At 37.2% G+C, this 18,795-nt stretch overlaps 1 protein-coding gene across 1 annotated transcript in view; it reads right to left on the minus strand.

The window, feature by feature from the left end:
• Positions 1 to 11,806, minus strand: part of REEP3 (receptor accessory protein 3) — a 48,652-nt gene extending 36,846 nt beyond the window's left edge. Inside the window, exon 1 of the mRNA XM_010857398.1 lies at positions 11,216 to 11,806. Coding sequence (XP_010855700.1) covers positions 11,216 to 11,275 — 60 coding nt within the window. The 5' untranslated portion in view covers positions 11,276 to 11,806. The remainder of the gene's footprint in view (positions 1 to 11,215) is intronic.
• Between the last annotated feature and the right edge of the window lie 6,989 nt (positions 11,807 to 18,795).

Genomic DNA, 18,795 nt, shown 5'->3' on the forward strand with positions numbered 1-18,795 from the left:
TAGGGCAGCCTATAGGCTCTTCTGCCCACAAGTCCCACGCAGGGTGTCCCATCCTAGAGTCCAGAACTGTCTGGACACAGACCACTGGATGGAAAGCCTCTCCCTGCCCAAGGTGGAAGTGCCCTTAGAGTTTTCTCCCTAAGAGTATGTCTAAATCTGCTTCCTAAAGAGGAAGTAAGAAAACTGATGGGCAGGTTGAAATTATATTCAAACATCATGTCATTGGCAAAAACGTTTCCAGTTGGCTCTAATAATTTATTCTGACAATCTTTTAAAGAAGAATATAATACAATAACATTGAAGTGTTAAACCTTTATTTAAAAGATGTTGTTGGAAACCTTTGAAAGTTAATATAATATTCTCAAATAAAATTACTTAACTCCATCTATTTCTGTGACTTTTCAAGACCTTTTGATGAATTTTTCAATTTTACCTGCAGTCTGAATCTGTGGTTTAAGAAAAGTGATCCATCTATATAATTCTATATATTTTAAGTTTTTATAGTTATTCAAAATATCTTCAATCTTGTTACAATCTATTATATTTCTGAAGTAACATACCACTCGTGAGCTTTTAAAATTACATGAGGTTTTCTGACAGATTTTATTTTTCTTACTTAGCTAAAGTCTTCAGGAACAGCTCTAGCTTTTATATTTTTAGGAGGACCTTTCACAGCGTGATGGCAATCTGGCTGACAATATGATGATTATAGCTGTAGCTGGTGAAGCACTATATTACTGAAGTTACATAATGGAAAGATGATGTACATATGTGAACACTCCAAAGGTAGATCCTGCTATTGTGTAAAAGCTATTCTCTGCTTAAATAATGTAAACTGTAGCTAAAAAGGAAAAGGAAAGATTAGGGCTTCCCTGGTGGCTCAAGGGTAAATCATCTGCTTGTAACGCAGGAGATCTGGGTTTAGTCCCTGGGTTGGGAAGATCCCCTTGGAGGAGGGAATGGCAACCCACTCCACTATTCCTCCCTGGAGAATTCCATGGACAGAGAGGAGCCTGGCAGGCTACACTCCATGGGGTTGCAAAGAGTTGGACACGATTGAGCTATTAACACTTTTTTTCACTTTTTCAGGTATGTCTTACATTGTTAGAAAACATTCCATCTTTAAATTAAAAAAAATCTACTCTAAAATTTTAGAAAGAACTATGTTAGGCATTCTTTTACAGCCCCCCATTATTTAATTTTCTGTCACTTAAACCTTGTCCTATTTATCAGTTTTTTTTTTTTTTCTACTCTCCTCTGTACCTTTTGTTAGATTTACTCAAGGAAACAACTCAGAAATATTGTAATTCTCTTGATTTTGTTTTTATTTTACTTCTGCATTTTTATTTACCCTACTTTCTTTATAGATTCCTTTAATTCTGATATTTTTGTTACTTTGTGAATTGAATGTTTCATTTTTCTTCCTGCTTGTTCAAATTAAAGGTGTTTACACTATTGCATTTGAAACTGTTAATATTCAAGAATATAAATTGTAATAAATACATTACTGTCATTTTTATTTTTGAATTTGCCTAGTACTGCACTTTTGAATTTCTCATGTACTCAATTATTATTTCTCCCTTTCGGAACTTATTGGGGGGTTTTCTTCAAAGTAGTGAGGCTATGGTTTGTGAACAGGTATGGGGGAGGCAGAATTGGCTGCTTCTGAACATGGTTTTCCTGCAGCACGGAGGATGGTGGCAGCTGAGTTTTTTGGTGTTTTTGGTTGCTGTATTAAGCTGTTCCATCACTAGGGATTAGGGTGGAGGTGGCTAGGCCTCCCTCCAATTTACTATTTAACAACATTTCCTTTAATGGAAACAACAGTTTCTGTCCCTGATTTTTAAAATCTATTTCCATTGGCACTACAGTTGGTAGAATTCTTCCTAGATATTAGCAAAAGCCTGACTTAGCCTCTTAGGTTTAAATGTTACTGGGAGAAATTTTTTTCTTTGTGTATGTTTTATGAAGCATTCGCATTGGACAGCTGTGGTTGCTAGCTCCATCTCAGCGTGAAAATTGTGGGAATGCTTTCATTTTACTTTGTAAAGGTCAAGGAGTGCTCTAATTCACATTATTAAATTTTAGCTACCTTTTTTTTTTTGGCCTATCAAGGACTGTGCCCAGACCCTTGCAGTGGAAGCCCAGAGTCCTAACCACTGGACCTCCAGGGAATTATCTACATTTTTAAAGTTTAGAAGGAATTGTGTTAGGCTTTTACTTAAACCCAATAATATAAATCTTAATTTAAATTTAGCATTTGTTTCCTAAAGAGGATACACTGTAATGATCCTGAAGAAATTATTTTCAGAAGACATAGGAAGAGATGTCACTTGATGATTACAACAGGATCAATTACTTCAGGCAGTGAAATTACATACTAACATGAATTATATATAAAATAAGTAATCCCAATACAAAATATTAAGTTTACAAAGCATACTCATCACCTACTTTAAGTAAATGTAAGTGGATTTACTTCGTTAAAGAATAATGACCAACACAATATTGTAAAGCAATTATCCTCCAATTAAAAAAAATTAATTTACATTAAAAAAGGTAAATGGTAGAATATTAAAATGCATAGCCAAATAGCTGAAATAAAAAATATAAATAAATATTTAAAAAATAATGAACTATCCCAAGTGATTCTTCTTAACTGTCCCAAACAGAAACTGATTTTATCACAACTTGATCTGTGAACAACTCTTACTCAAGACAAGATACATGTATATTCATTGCATGTCAGCTAAAATTAAATTTTAAAATTGTTAAGGATTGAAAAAAATAATATGTATTACTACTTCAAACCTATCTCCTATGTGAACACATTTTAAAAACCAATGTTAACGGTAAAACAAGTATTATCTGATATGACAATATAAATCAGCCACAAGTATCCCACTCATAAAGTTAATTTGGAACTATGGGTAAATATAGTAGAATGAATGTGTGTGTGCTTAGTCGCTCAGTTGTGTCCAACTCTTTGCGATCCCAGAACACACACATTTAATTGTATCCCCACTACAAATCTCATTAAAATAACAGTAAAGTGATTTTTCAGAAAGACTTAAGTCAGGAAGAATATAGAAGAGAGCATCAACGTTTTTGGACCCAGGAAAGAAATGGATGAGTAGTAACTGACCCAGAAGAGCTGAGAAAACTGAAGAGTAAGTGGACGGTGGGAAAAGTTGAGAAGCAACCCAAGTTTACACTGAAGAGCTTCCAAAAGGTTCAAAAATTGGTAACACAATTCTTGGCCAAAAAAGGACAAATGGAGGATGGCTGTAGGGATACTGTGAGGAGCAGGTAGATCCTTGGATGGCCTCCCACTCTAGCGGTCTGGTGACACCCCTCACTCCCCGAGGCTTATTCTCTGGAAAGAGCGACTGTTGGATTTGCAAATCTCTGGCGCAGTTGAGTAGGGCCAACAGGGATTAAGTAACAGATAATAAATTGAGTATTTGAGGGCCCCAATCCTTGTTTTCCCACCAGAATGCCAGCAACCAAGTGCCTTTCAGAATGGAAGAGTCTTCTCTGAACAATCTGCCCTGCACAAAAGAAAACACCTGAAGATACAGACACTGATAATTTTCTGAGGAAATGACTGTGATGGGTTAAGATGTGTCCCCCAGAAAGATATGCTGAAGTCTGTTACAGACCGTGTTCCCCTAAAATTTGCATGCTGAAGTGCTAACTAACCCCCAGAGTAATGGTATTTGGAGATAGAAACTTTAAGGAGGTGATGAAGATTAACAAGGTCATAAGGAGGAGGCCCCACTTCAAAGGATGGGGCTCCATTTCAATATATGGGTCCCCACTTCATAAGAAGAGTAAGAGACCCCAGGAAATCTCTCTCCCTGCATGCAGAGAGAAAAGGTCATATGAGGACACAGATAGAATGTCTGTAAGCTACAAAGAGGCCTCCCCCAAAACCAACCCTGATGGCACCTTCATCTTGAACTTGCAGCCTACAGAACTGTGAGAAATAACTTTACGTGGCCTAAGCTAGTCATTGTGTGGCATTCTGTTACAGTAGTCTGGCAAGAGTACTGCAAAGTTCTAACCCTCAGAATGTGACCCCACTTGGAAACAGGGTCACTGAAGATATAATTAGCTAGGATGAGGTCATCTTGGGGTATGGTGAGCCCTTAATCCAATGTGACTAGTGTCTTGAAAAGAAGAAAAAAAAGAGACTCAGAGACAAAGACACATGAGGGAGAACATCATGGGATAACAGAGGCAGAGACTGAAGTGCTGCCCCTGCAAGGCAAGAATCACCAAGGACTGCTTCCTGCCAACCACTGCAAGGACTGCTTCCTGTCAACCACTGCAAGGACTGCTTCCTGCCAACCATTGCAAGGACTGCTTCCTGCCAACCACTGGAAGCTAGGAACAGGCAAGAAAGGATTCCCGTCAACAGGTTTCAGAGGGAAAGTGGCCCTGCCCATATCTCGGCCCCAGAAGAGCAAGGCAATAAAATTCTATTGTTTTAAGGCACTCAGTTTGTGGTACTTCCTTATGGCAGTCCTAGGAACAAATAAAATGCCTGGTTAAATCACCTTGTAGTGAAGATCACAGTCAGCAAGCCTCTGCAGGGGTTCAGGACTTTGAATCAGCTTTTCATTATAATATTCAAATATGAGTAGAGAACTGAGGATCACCTAACTTTTGAGAAAAATCACACATGAAAAACAGAGACTGAAATGTAGAAAGAACATGTCTAAAGAGCTATCATTCATATCCTCAGATGAAAGGGAAACTATTTTAAACAAAGTAGGAATAGGAGGCTATCGAAAAAGGGACGTTCAGAGAATAAAAGAAGCCCTTGGAAATTAAACACAGAAGAGAAGATAAAATTGAGGAACTCTATCATAAAATACAGCCAAAAAAAAAAAGAGTTGGGAAAGAGAAAAAAAAAGATCAGAAAATTAGAGAACCAGTCCAAGTGGCTTTCTAACTGAACAAAAGGAACCCCAGATAAAACAATTAGTGAAAATGAAGTAGAGAAAATCCTTAAAGAAGTTAAAAGACAAAATTCTAAAGGAAAATACTTTCAGTCTACTTTCATCTCCAAAAAAAAAAAAAAAAAGCCTTCTTGGGAAGAAAGGCATCCATCAAAATGAGGAAGTAAAAGAAGAAAGAGGAAAACAGGAGATTAAGAAACCTGAGGATCTAAGAGTCAGTCTGGAATATCTAATGGATGAGAATGCACTGAGAGGAAATTCACACATCTGTCACAGAGTTTGGGTCTAAATAAACAAAGAGAACAGAGAATGCCAAATAAGCGAACAAAACAAAACAGAAAAACAAGATGACGAATCACAAATAACTGTGAAGAAAAAGAACGGTCATGGCAGGATACTGTAGACATCAGATGCAAATGGTGTTTCCATGCTGAAAAAGCTTATATAATAGGTGCTGATTTAAATGCTTTGTTGCATTAACTCACATAATCCTCACAACCACCTGAGGAGGCAAGTACTACTACAGTGCTTTTTTCCCAGATCAGGAAAGTGAGGCAAAGAATAACCCGTTCAAAGATACAGCTAGTAAGGCACAGGGCCAAGGTGATAAGCCAAGCAGCCTAGTTCTTTCTCTCTAGACTCTATTGCTTTTTGCTAATTTAGCCTCAACAATGCAAACACTGAATACTGATCCAACTCCAATTACATTCTAATGATACTGGAAGGCCATAGGGAAATTATGCAAGTAAATACTGACATTGGGTAACTAACAAATCATCTTCAACAGAAGGAAGTCAACTGATGAGATACATCTGAAAAATTAAGAAACAGCAATACAAGCATGTATTTAGATGTATAAATAAATACTAACGGATTTGGATAAAAGAACTGTAAGCAGTTTCCTCGAAAGTTAGAAATAGAGATGAGGAAGGTGGGGAACTGCTGTTTTACATAATAAGCCTTGGACAACTGTTTGATTTTAAAATTATAAATAAGTAAAGCTTTGATAAAAACAAAGAGTAATTAAAAGTAGATCAGAATAAAAAATAAACAGGAATGCAGCCTGACAAAACTAATTTTCAAAAAATTAAAAAAAAATCCCCCTTTTTGAGGCATTGCAGAAACCAACACAATATTTTAAAGCAATTATCCTTCAATTAAACATAGATAAAATTTTTAAAAATCCCTTTAATTCATTAAATTTTCATACTTCTCAAATTATTAAAACCCTTCAATCAAATGAGTGTTTTTAATCCAAAATATGAAAAGATGCCTGGGGAACACGTTTGACAACAAAGTTTCTTTATTACATTTTTCCCCTTTATAACTGGTAGACAAATTTCTAACAGACAAAACTAGTAGACAATTTAAGATTTTACCAAATGACAAGCATGTGGCATATTTGTTCAGCTTCATATCACCCAAATATTCAGTCAAAAATTAGGTCACTTTCAAAAACTAAGTCAACAAGGTTTTGGAGGGCCTTTCAGAAAGTAATCTCCCAGAGTCTTCCCTGTTCTTTGTTCTTGCTCACAGTAAATCTCAGGACCAAATGTCTGTGATTTCTAACTACTGCTATCCAGTCTTTTCATTGCCACTTTCCCCAACATTCTTAGAATAAGAACACTGGTTTCCTAGAAAAGCTACAGCAATTATACACAACTTGGAAGTAAACACTCTTTTCAAGTCGTGAGACGGTCTAGGCTTAAAAAAAATTGCAAAACCATACTAATTCTTCAGTAAGTTTACATTTCAATTACTGCAAGACTGCAAGACTTTAAGTAGGCCATAGCTGCCACACTATGCAGGAAATTATATCCTAGGAAAGCTCCGTTTTAAAAATAGGCAAAGGAAGAAAGGAAGGTTGCCAAAATACACAGCACTTTCCATTTGTTTTGATTTGAATACAGCATCTGTTTGATCAGGTGCAATCTACAATGTTTGCAGGCTTAAAGACAATGGTAGCAGTTAGGGTGGGAAGAAGTAAATTAACCAAAAATGTTTGCTTTCTGAGAATAATTTTGAAGTAGATATCAGTAGAATTTAGGTATTAACCAAACATCACAGAATAACTGGACTTAGGGATAAGTCAGACTGGTCTGTGTACTCCTTAACAAGCAGAATCAAAGCTGAGAAACTAGACCCATCCACTGAAGAAAGGGACATGTTCTTGTAAGTACCATTTAATATTTGTTATATACTTAGAAGTCAACTCTTCTTCCTTCTTTACTCATTAAAAAAATATTGAGTACCTACTATGTAACATGTACTGTTCTAGGTATAGAAATATAGCAATTAACAAAACAACAAAACTCTCTTTGGAGCTTATCTGGGGGGAAAATAAACACAAATATATACAAAAAATATAGTACAGATAGTATAAAAGGCTATTAAGAATATAACAGGGAAATTTTAAGAAAGTTACTTTTATTAAGAAACTACCAGATAAAAAACAAATTTGGATGGGATTACAAGAAAACTTTGTGAGAACAGAGTTTTGATAAAATTGCTATAAACCAGGGGTAAAATCGGATGACTTAAGTTTAGGTGAGGCTCACTAAGAAAATGATACTCAAAATTTTTATCACAAATAAAATTATGCTGGAAATATTTAAAGAACTGCCAAGACCATACAGAACTTTCAAAAACTTCTCATTTTATCTTTAATCATCTTACAGTTGGTTTAGATGTTTATGGGTCCTGCCCTTGTACTGGTTAAGCTATTTCACTTAGAAAATATCCATATAACTGGGGTCTCAGAAGATCCACCTTGGAATTAATCACAGGCATATTCGCTGGTTGGTGGTGAAAGCTGTTTCAACTTTTTTGCTTTTCAAGCAAGAAAAATCCTCATTTATTTTCTAATCTGATACCTTTCCTGCCTTAATGATTCATGTGATCCTGCTGCTAAATCGCTTCAGTCGTGTCCGACTCTGTGCAACCCCATAGACGGCAGCCCACCAGGCTCCCCCATCCCTGGGATTCTCCAGGCAAGAACACTGGACTGGGTTGCCATTTCCTTCTCCAATGCATGAAAGTGAAAAGTGAAAGTGAAGTCGCTCAGTCATGTCTGACTCTTAGCGACCCCATGGACTGCAGTCCACCAGGCTCCTCCATCCATGGGATTTTCCAGGCAAGAGTACTGGAGTGGGGTGCCATTGCCTTCTCCATGTGACCCTGGGCAAGTTAATTCACTTCACTGAGCCTGTAATAGTCCAATATTCCTTACTACTTTATGGAATTGGAGTGAGGGCCACTGAAATATTGTATTAGGCAGAAGAATAATGTCTCCCTCCTCCAAAGATGGCCCTGTCTTAATCCCTGGAACCTGTGAATACATCAGGTTGAGTGTTAGAGGAGAAATCAGGCTGCACATGGAATTCAGGTGGCTAATCAGCCGACCCTCAGATGGGGCAAGGAGCCTGGATTACTCAGGTGAGTCCAATGTAGTCACGAGAGTCTTTATTAGGGGAAGAGGACTTCAGAACCTTCTTTTATCTCAGGAGAACTAGAGAGATAGCAGCTTGAGGAGGTCTCAGTCCAATGTTTCTGGCTTTGAAGCTGGAGGAATACAGCCGTAAGCCAAGGAGTGTGGGCCACCTGTAGAAGCTAGCAAAGGTAAGGAAACTGATTTTCCCCTAGAGTTTTCCAAATGAATGAGGCCTGTGGATCCATTTCAGATTTCTGACTTCTGAGACTGGAAAAGAATACATTTGCTTTGGTTTAAGCCAGTAAATGTGTGGCAACTGTTGTAGTAGCAACTGGAAATAATAATACACAGAAGTATTTTGAAATTGGTAGAAATTACGTAAACGTTAAGATGCTATTTTTCTAGTATGATATCTCTGCTTAGTCTCTTCAGCAGACTTGATGGCAGACAGTTCGGTCCCCAGGAGGTCTCAGAGTAGCATCATACTTCTGTGTCAAAAGCAGATTCCTGCCTTTCTTGTTTCAGTGCCTGACTGTTTTTCCGTTTCACTCTAGCTCTTGCTTAATTTGTGAAGCAGATTTGATTACCATGTAATTATCAAAACTCCAGCCACCTGCCTTTTTGCTTCCCCAGTTTCCCTTCGATCACTCATGATTCTGATATTCCCAAAGGGATGGTTGAAGACACTTGCTCCAGAGTCATAATACTGTAGCAAAATTATGTACAGATAATTCTTTGTTTTATGAGTTAATCTCTAAAAAGATGTGCAAGGCGATATGTGAAGTATATATCAAATATGTATGCATGCAGTAGGTATGTGTGTATATATAAATATATAAGCACATGTCAAGTCTTAAAGTTTTTCCAACAGTTTGAATAAGAATGTTAATGGATTCTCTTCCATAGGTTAAATTACTTTAACTTATGAAGCAGAACTAAAATTTGAGGATTAGACCATTCTTACTAACACCAAATTTATAGAATAATGCAGTAGTAAAATTTTGAGTGTTGTATTAAGGGAATAAAACACAAATCTATGTTTTTAAGTCCTTAAAAACATTAACAAAATTAAATTGATACATAGTAAGAAATGTAGTAATACTGTCATAATGGTTCTTAGGTCAATCCCTGAATAATACTGTTTTTCCTGCTCTTCTATCATTAATTTACACATGAAGGGCCTCTCTTCATTGTAATTTGTTATACTTTTATGGGTTTCCTTAGTAGCTCAGATGGTAAAGAATCCACCTGCAATGCAGTTGGATTGAATCCACCTGGGTTCAATCTCTGGGTTGGGAACATCCCCTGGAGAAGGAAGTGGCAACTCACTCCAGTATTCTCGCCTGGAGAATTCCATGGACAGAAGAGCCTGGTGGGCTACAGTCTGTGGGGTCGCAAAGAGTTGGACACAACTGAGCGACTAACACATACATACTTTTATATTTCCTTTTGCTATATTCTTATCTTTTATTTAGGGGATGGCATTTGCGTGCCACCCTGCTGACAAGGTCCTCATTAGAACTTCATTTTCAGTTTGTAATTTTTTCCCAACAAAAACGTTGTACATTTGGGAGGGGAATGAGAATACTTCACAGATACATACACAGAGACACTCAGATATACCAGTTGTTGTTTATTCTAGGTTTATAATACTTCACAGGTAGGAGCTGAGGAACATATCACCCTGTACTTCAAATATACAATAAAGTAGAATCAGAAAAAAAAAAAAATCTCATGTAGTCACACTATCATAAATTTTTCAAATGAGGATTGTATTGGCCAGTACAATTAATTAGTAGCAAGTTGTATACTCCTAGCTTATATTTTTGTGGTGTTTAGAAATGAAGAGCAAGTCTTGTTTTTATTTTTCAAAACAGAATTCCAATTAAAATATGACACCATAAGGCAGAGTGTTGTGTGTGGACTAGTGCAAGGTTGTGGAGTGTTACTGTTTTGCTTTAAATATAAAATTGACAATAATTTCAGATCGACTACATCTAATAATAAAAGTTTGGGTAGTATTTTGTATGTTTTTGGAATTTGACTTCATTTTTCTAGTGACTATTTTTAAAATTTATTTTAAAAAGTATTGGTCTATGACATAATGGAAATTATTTAAAAACAAAACAAAACCCAAAGTAGTCCTGTATCACAAGTAGCTTGAGAAGCACTGTTAACTGAAGAAAAGTGCTTGCATCTAAAAACTAAAGTATGCCAGTACCATAAAACAACATTTGAAGAATTTATTATCATAAACATTTAAAAATTAGTGAAAGTAAAAAAAAAAAAAAAACACAACAGCTAAGAGATGGGGAAGAGGAAAGTGAAAGAGAAAAGAAAGATTGATGACTGAAGAGGAAGTCATTATAATATACTATGATTCAAGAAGAAAAAAAAGACTGTAATTGTCAGTAGTCGTAAGGTATCTATATATTTAATCAATTAGAAGATGACAAAAGCCTATGAAGGAAGGAAAAGATTTTGGGACCAAAGAGATATTCCAGGTAAACCTATACATTTATAAGACTAAAAAACAGACAGTTTCCCAACCTCTTATTTTACTGGAGGTTGAATAGAGATGCAATGACTCATTTGGGAATCATACTTGTTTAAATGCCAACTGACAGCAAACTATTTTTGAAACTCCACTTTGGAATTATATTCAAAATTAGTTTTAAAAAAAGATGATCTTCATTACATTTATATAACATTTTTAACCCAAAACATTATTCCAGCTGTTTCTAAAATAATGTTTTTCTAGTATTGTATACAGTGGAAACATTCAACTAGAACTGATCACTCACAAAACTATACTTACATATTCCTTCACGTTTTTCGTTTTCACAGCTTTGTATGAATAATATGCAGGATAAAGCATTCCAAACACCAACCTAAAAGCAAAAAGTGCAAGAAGACGAATCAAACATAACAATGGTTTTAATAGCTCATGAAAATTTCACCTGATAGAAAAGTAGATAGTACATGGAGACCACACGACAGTGTAAATGTGTACAAAAACTTGCTGTATAAACTAAATCCACTCAGAAAAGCAAAGGAAAAAAATGTTTTTTGAAAACAAAAAGGATAGTTTCAATATTTTACACAGGTTTATAGGAACAAAAGATTTATTTTAAAAATGGCCGTTTAAAAATCTTTTATTTCACAAAAAATATTCTGTGGATCCCTGAACATTTTGGAAAACATACAAAATTGCAGAAAGTAAAATAAAAATTGTCCTCAGCCTATGAGTCAGAAATTACCACGGGCAACACTTTACTGTATGCAAATCCCATTTTTTATCCATGGGATGCAAACCTAAAACAGACACGTTTGCATACACACACACAATTTGTGATAATGGAAAAAGTGGTCCTTCACTCTGATTTCTAATTATGACAATGCTGTGAAACAATACTTGATATATTTATTATAAGATATATTAAAATAATTCAAAGCACTTATAAAATGACAATTACTAACAGGATTTAATTCGAACAGATAGCATTAAATTATTTCACCAAATTCCAGATCCAAGGAATATGTGTGTGTTTGTGTGTATATATATATATAGAGAGAGAGACAGACAGAAATGACATGACACAGTACGCATTGGCATTTTCACATAATATATCATGGAATTTTTCTCTTCAAATATTAGTCCACAGTATTGATATCTTCACTACATTCCACAGTGATATTTGTATGGTTTATTTAAACAGTCCTGTATAGGCTTTTGGTTAATTTCCAGATTTCTGCTATTGTGCTGTACTTAGTCACTCAGTCATGTCCGACTGTTTGCGACCCCATAGACTGTAGCCTGCAAGGCTCCTCTGTCCACGGGGATTCTCCAGGCAAGGCTACTGGAGTGAGTTGCCAGCCCTCCTCCAGGGAATCTTCCCAACCTAGGGATTGAACCAGTGTCTACTATGTCTCCTGTATTGGCAGGCAAATTCTTTACCTCTAGTGCCATCTGGGAAGCCTTTCTTAAGGGACAGGAGGAGTTATTTTCTCAGGGCAAGAATTCTAAAAAGGAATTTTCTTCAAACTTTCTCTGGAGTCTAAAGTATATTGTGACCACACTGTCAAAAATCATATTTTTCTGTGGTCATAGTTTCATAGCCAAAATTTAGACCAGATAGTGCTCAAATTGGCCCTGATAACAAGGGCAGATTGGTCCCAGCAGGGATTGTCCCTGAGGGGAAGTAGCGGTCTTAGTTTGATCAGCCCCAGGATGTTGATTATAGGAGAAAGTCTTGGACATAAGGGAACTTCAGTCCACTTTCCTATCCTATGTCAATAAAGAGCTAATATTTTTAGCCCATTTTTCTTATCCTTGGATCACAGGTTGACCAGTCATTAAAAATTTTTTTTCCAAGAAGTTCCCAGGTTGGGTGTGAAAACTTAAGAGGAAGTGCTTCCCATATTAGCTTGAGCAGCTTGTACCAGATGTCTTTGCACTACTGCACATAATAAAAAAAAAATTTCTGTGCACACTGATATTCACTTCTTGGTTGTGATGTTGCTGCTTCAAAGAGTATAGACATTTTTGCCTATTACCAAATATGCACTGCAGAGAAGGAGTTCTATTTTACATTCCTATACATTGCCAATCGTGTGTATCTTGATTTTTTAAAAAAGTTTGCCAGCTAAATAAGAGATACATAATCATCTCATATGTTTTAATAGTTAAAGTATGAGTTTTTTCCCGTGTTCACTGGTTTTCTGATACATGAAGTGTATGAAATTCTGTTGTCTACTTTCCTTTTGGTTTATTTTTAAAAAGAGTTTTAGAATAGTTTTATTTTTACAGAAAAGTTGAGAAGATAGTACAGATAGTTCCCAATAGCCTACACTTAGTCCTATTACTACTACCTTGTATCAGAGTATGGTATATTTGTCATAATTAATAAATAATTTAAACTATATTATTAATTAAAGTTCAGGCTTCCCTGGTGGCTCAGATGGTAAAGAATCTGCTGCAATGTGGGAGACCTGGGTTTGATCCCTGGGTTGGGAAGATCCCCTGGAGAAGGGCATGGCAACCCACTCCAGTACTCTTGCCTGGAGAATTTCATGGACAGAGGAGTCTGTCCATGGACTACAGTCCATTGTGTTGCAAAGAGTCGGACATGACTGAATGACTTTCACAAAGTCCATACTTTATTCAGATTTCTTACAGTTTTTACCTAGCATCCTTTTTCTGTCCCAGGATCCCATTAAAGATAGCATATTTATAGTTAGTTGTCTTCCCTCCTTAGGACTCTTGGCTGTAACAATTTCTCAGACTCCTTGGGAAATGATCTGGACAGTTTTGAGGAATACAGATCAACTACACTGCAGGAATACCAGACCACCTGACCTGCTTCTTGAGAAATCTGTATGCAGGTCAGGAAGCAAGTTAGAACTGGACATGGAACAACAGACTGGTTCCAAATAGGAAAAGGAGTACGTCAAGGCTGTATATTGTCACCCTGCTTATTTAACTTACATGCGGAGTACATCATGCAAAATGCTGGACTGGATGAAGCACAAGCTAGAATCAAGATTGCCCGTAGAAATATCAATAACCTCAGATATGCAGATGACTCCAGCCTTATGGCGGAAAGTGAAGAAGAACTAAAGAGCCTCTTGATGAAAGTGAAAGTGGAGAGTGAAAAAGTTGGCTTAAAGCTCAACATTCAGAAAACTAAGATCACAGCATCCAGTCCCATCACTTCACGGCAAATAGATTGGGGAAACAGTGGAAACAGTGGCAGACTTTATTTTTGGGGGGTTCCAAAACCACTGCAGATGGTGATTGCAGCCATGAAATTAAAAGATGCTTACTTCTTGGAAGGAAAGTTATGACCAACCTAGACAGCATATTCAAAAGCAGAGATACAACTTTGCCAACAAAGTAGTCAAGGCTATGGTTTTTCATGTATGAATGTGAGTGCTGGACTACAAAGAAAGCTGAGCTCCAAAAATTGATGCTTTTGAACTGTGATGTTGGAGAAGACTCTTGAGAGTCCCTTGGACTGCAGGGAGATCCAACCCGTCCATCCTGAAGGAAATCAATCCTGAATATTCACTTGAAGGACTGATGTTGAAGCTGAAACGCCAATACTTTGATGTACTCTGATGGAAGAGCTGACTCATTGTAAAAGACCCTGATGCTGGGAGGGATTGGGGGCAGGAGGAGAAGGGGACGACAGAGGATGAGATGGTTGGATGGCATCACTGACTCGATGGACATGAGTCTGGGTGAACTCCGGGAGTTGGTGATGGACAGGGAGGCCCAGCGTGCTGCAGTTCGTGGGGCCGCAAAGAGTCGGACGTGAACTGAACACTGTAGGAAACTGCTCGACAGGCATTTGTCTGATGTTTTTCTCATGATTAGAGACTGTATGGGTTTTGGTGAGGAAAATCACAGAAGCACAGTTCTATCACATCATATTATATTAAGGGCACATACTATTAGTATGACTTATCACTGTTTTGTCAACCCTGAACACCAGGCTGAAGTGGTGCCTGTTCGATTCGCCATTGTAAGGTTACTCCCTGCCCTACCTTGCTTTCCATGGTGTAGTCTTGGGAAGGAAGTCACTATGCACAGGCCACGTTGAGTGAGGAGTTGACCTCTACCTCCTTGAGGGTGGAGTAGCTATATAAATTATTTGGAATTCTTCTGCATGGGAGATTTGTCTATTATCCCCCAGCCATTTATTCAATAATTTATTTACATCAATATGTACTTGTATGTTTATTTTATACTTTTTAGGTTTTAATCTATTTGTTACTCAAAAGCTCTGAACATTGGGAAATCTTTCAGTTAGTTCCTGTGTCCCTTTGTACCTCTATAATCGGGAGGGACTTTTTTTTTTTTTTAAGCAATTACTAATTACTTTCTGGCACTATAAAATGGACCTGGCTCATGCCATGTAATAATTCCTGTTGCATTCCTAGAATCATCCACTTCTCCATGGAGCCTTGGTTTCCTTTATTGGACAGTGAGTGGTATTTAAGACTGTCTGGTATTTAAGATCTGAGTGCTAAGTGTGCTCATTGTTACTGGAGTGTAGGTGATTCAAGGCCCTTGTGTGTTTTGTATGTTAGCCCATATCTTTCTAGGTTATTATCTTTTGATTTTGTTTATGAAGTTTGCTCAAATACATAATGTATTATGTTTGCCAGGGCTGCCATAACAAAATAGCACAAACTGGATGGTTAAAACTACAGCTGTTTATTGTCTCATAGTTCTGATGGCTGGAAGTCCAAGATCAAGGTGTGGGCTAGTTTAGTTTTTTCCTGAGGTCTTTCTCTGTGGATTGCAGGTGGTCACATTCTCACCGTGTCCTCATACCTTGTGTGTGTGTCCTAATCTCTTTTTCTTGTAAGAATACCAGTCATATTGGATTACGGCCCATTCTGAATACCTCATTTTAGCTTACTTGCCTCTTTAAAGATCTTATCTCCAAATACAGTCACATTCTGAGATATTGCAGGTTAAGACTTCAACATACAAGTTTTGGGAGAGGGACACCATTCAGCCCTTAACACTAATTTAAGGACTTTCAAATAAGTGTTTCCATTTAAATATGCGTTATTAGACTGAGAGCAAGTGAATATATCTTTATATGAGAGATATAGAGAAAGATAGAGAGATTTTTAGTTCATTTATAGTTTATCTGAGGGAGGGGGGATGGGCTATAAATCCCTGGTGACTTATCCTTCAGAAAGCTGAACCACGTGTTCGCGGCTCATGTCACCAGGTCTGAGGAACAACAAGTCTTCTGCTCGGGATTTTATCCTCACCAACCGAAAGCCTCATCATTAATACTCTCCGTTATCTAATACTACTACCCTGTGAACGCTACCCACCAGAAGCCAATTCCCAGACTCTGGCTATGAGACTTTTAGCTGTGCCACAGAGCCTAGGGCGTTTCAGTTTAACACGGGCACCTTACAAGGCACAGAGGCTTTCCAGCTTAGTGGTTTCTAAATCAGTTGACTTAGCACCTGAGGTGTAAACGAGAACACAGCTCTCAGGTCTGCTCTGTGTTCATCCTCACTGCCAACCTAAGGTATAACCCCACTGTCAGCCACTGCAGATAAAGTTTACATATTCAAGTTAATCATTTCAGTCTACTCTGTATTTCCTTTTACAATTGGGACACAATCAACATATTATCTTCCATATTCTCATACAACCTAGTACTTAGTAGCTGGATTTAATTCAACATGAACCTCTCCATCACCATCAGTGTTTGAGTCTTCTTCTCCTTCCCCTGCTGTATCACGCATTCAGTCTGTAACTCAGCTTTCTCCTCGGGAGCACCCATGCCTCCATCCTCTTTTATTTATATACCAGTGGCCAGCGATCCATTTGGGCTTGTGCCATCTCATCTGACTTACTCAATGGTTTTCCCAACACAGCTTCTGGCTCCACTGTAGAGCAGTCTTCCTAACACACCTGCTGTCCTGCCCTGCTTAAAGACTGTAGTAGCTGGCCTCTTCACCTGCTTGCCAAACGGCCCATGTGGGGACTCATCAGAACGTCATTTGGAAAAACACTGCCTTATATAAACCACCTGTTCTAACATGGTTTCCTCAATATGCCTCTTGTATTTCACTTCAGTCCTGGAGTGTGTGCTTCCTGCCTGCATGTCTCCTTTCCTCCTTATCCTCCCCTCCCTCCTCTCCTTTCTTTCTTCTATTTCCACCCCCAACCCCGGCTTAATTAACTTTTTCCCATCAAGATCCCACCCTCTTCCAGAGACTTCTAAATTACTTTTATTGTGAATTTTAGAATTTGTTAGCATTAGTCATTTTTCCTTTAGCATACTCTATTTTAGATTGTTTGAATTCTTAATGTATACATAACTGACTTCGAAAATAATTTTCTTACACATAGTAAGATTTGGTGCTAGTTGGTGCTATGTATACAGGTGTTTTGCCTTTATTTTTTAACCTCTGTATTGAATAGAACCAGTGAAATGAACAAATATTATGTCCCTAACACCGAAATGTTGTAAAGAGTAGAAACTAATAATGTATTTCATTTGGAACATGGGAAAGATTAAACGTCTTAGTGAATAGTGGGACAATTTTTAAAGACCACCACTGTTCATATGATAATTTATTGCTCCAATGAGAATATACTGGATAATTTATTACTAACACTGTAATATTTTCTCAGTGATTTTTTGGGTTCATTTTCTTTAATATTGGGCTCTACTGTAGATGTTTGCAACCTGGGAGGTCAGGCATAAAGCCAAAGCATGAGCACATAGTGTACAAAAGCAAATAAAGTTTATTTTAGAAGGCCACCTACAAGAGAAACTTGCAGTTTATAAAGGGAGTATTTACTACAAATAAAGTTGACCTATAAATATGAATATCATTTCAGTTACAGAGGCAGGAAGAAATAGTTGCTAATTTCCTCTTAATTTTATTTTTGCCTAAAGAGGTGAGAACTTTGCCAAAATACTCATAACACCCTTTCCCCCCGTTAAGGTAAAGTTGCCTATATGAACACTGGCTATGCTGAAAAACACTGTTTAAAAAAGGAAATAAAATTTATGGGAATGCAGTAGTGAGGACGGTTCTTGTATCATTTTTCATATATGAAAAATACTTGAAATAGCTATCTTCTGGACAGATGTTAAGACACAATCCAACTTCCACCAAAATTGTTTGAAAATTACATAGTCAAAGGGCAATCTAAGAAGCAATGAATAAGGGTGCACTCAATACTAGAATTAATGTCATCAAAGCATAAAAGTTAAGCATCAATTCATAAAAAAATTGGTTAAATACTTTTCTGATTAAGATTCTAAAAAAGAACTTATTGCAGAAAAATTTTTGGAAGATATACAAAAGCATTAAAAAGACAATAAAAATCAAGAAATTCCATGACTGAATAAACCATCTTTCTTTTATAAATTTATTTGTTACGATTTTTACTAAACTTTTCACAAGCCTAATATATCATTCAAAGTCTTTCAAACTTTTAAAAATGCATCAATAACATTTTAATAACAAACTGATCAATTTAACATTTAAATTACAAAGAACTAATTCCAAAGATTTAAACTTCCTTTTTTATTACTCTTGTCATTCTTTTAAAAACACTGAAAGGGCTTCCTTGGTGGCTCAGCGGTAAAGAATCTGCCTGCCAATGCAGCAGACACGGGTTTGATCCCTGGATCCAGGAAGATCCACATGCCGCAGAGCAACTAAGCCCGTGTGCCGCAACTGCTAAACCCTGTGCTCTACAGCCCAGGAACCACGTGTCAGAACTGCTGAAGCTCGCATGCCCTAGAGTCCAGGCTCCGCACCAAGGGAAGCCATCACAATGAGAAGCCCGGGCACCACAATGAAGAGTAGCCCCTGCCCGCCGCAACTAGAGAAAAGCCC

The sequence above is a fragment of the Bison bison genome, unplaced genomic scaffold (genome assembly GCF_000754665.1).
Source record: "Bison bison bison isolate TAMUID 2011002044 unplaced genomic scaffold, Bison_UMD1.0 scf7180017864380, whole genome shotgun sequence".
In the NCBI taxonomy this organism is placed as follows: domain Eukaryota; kingdom Metazoa; phylum Chordata; class Mammalia; order Artiodactyla; family Bovidae; genus Bison; species Bison bison.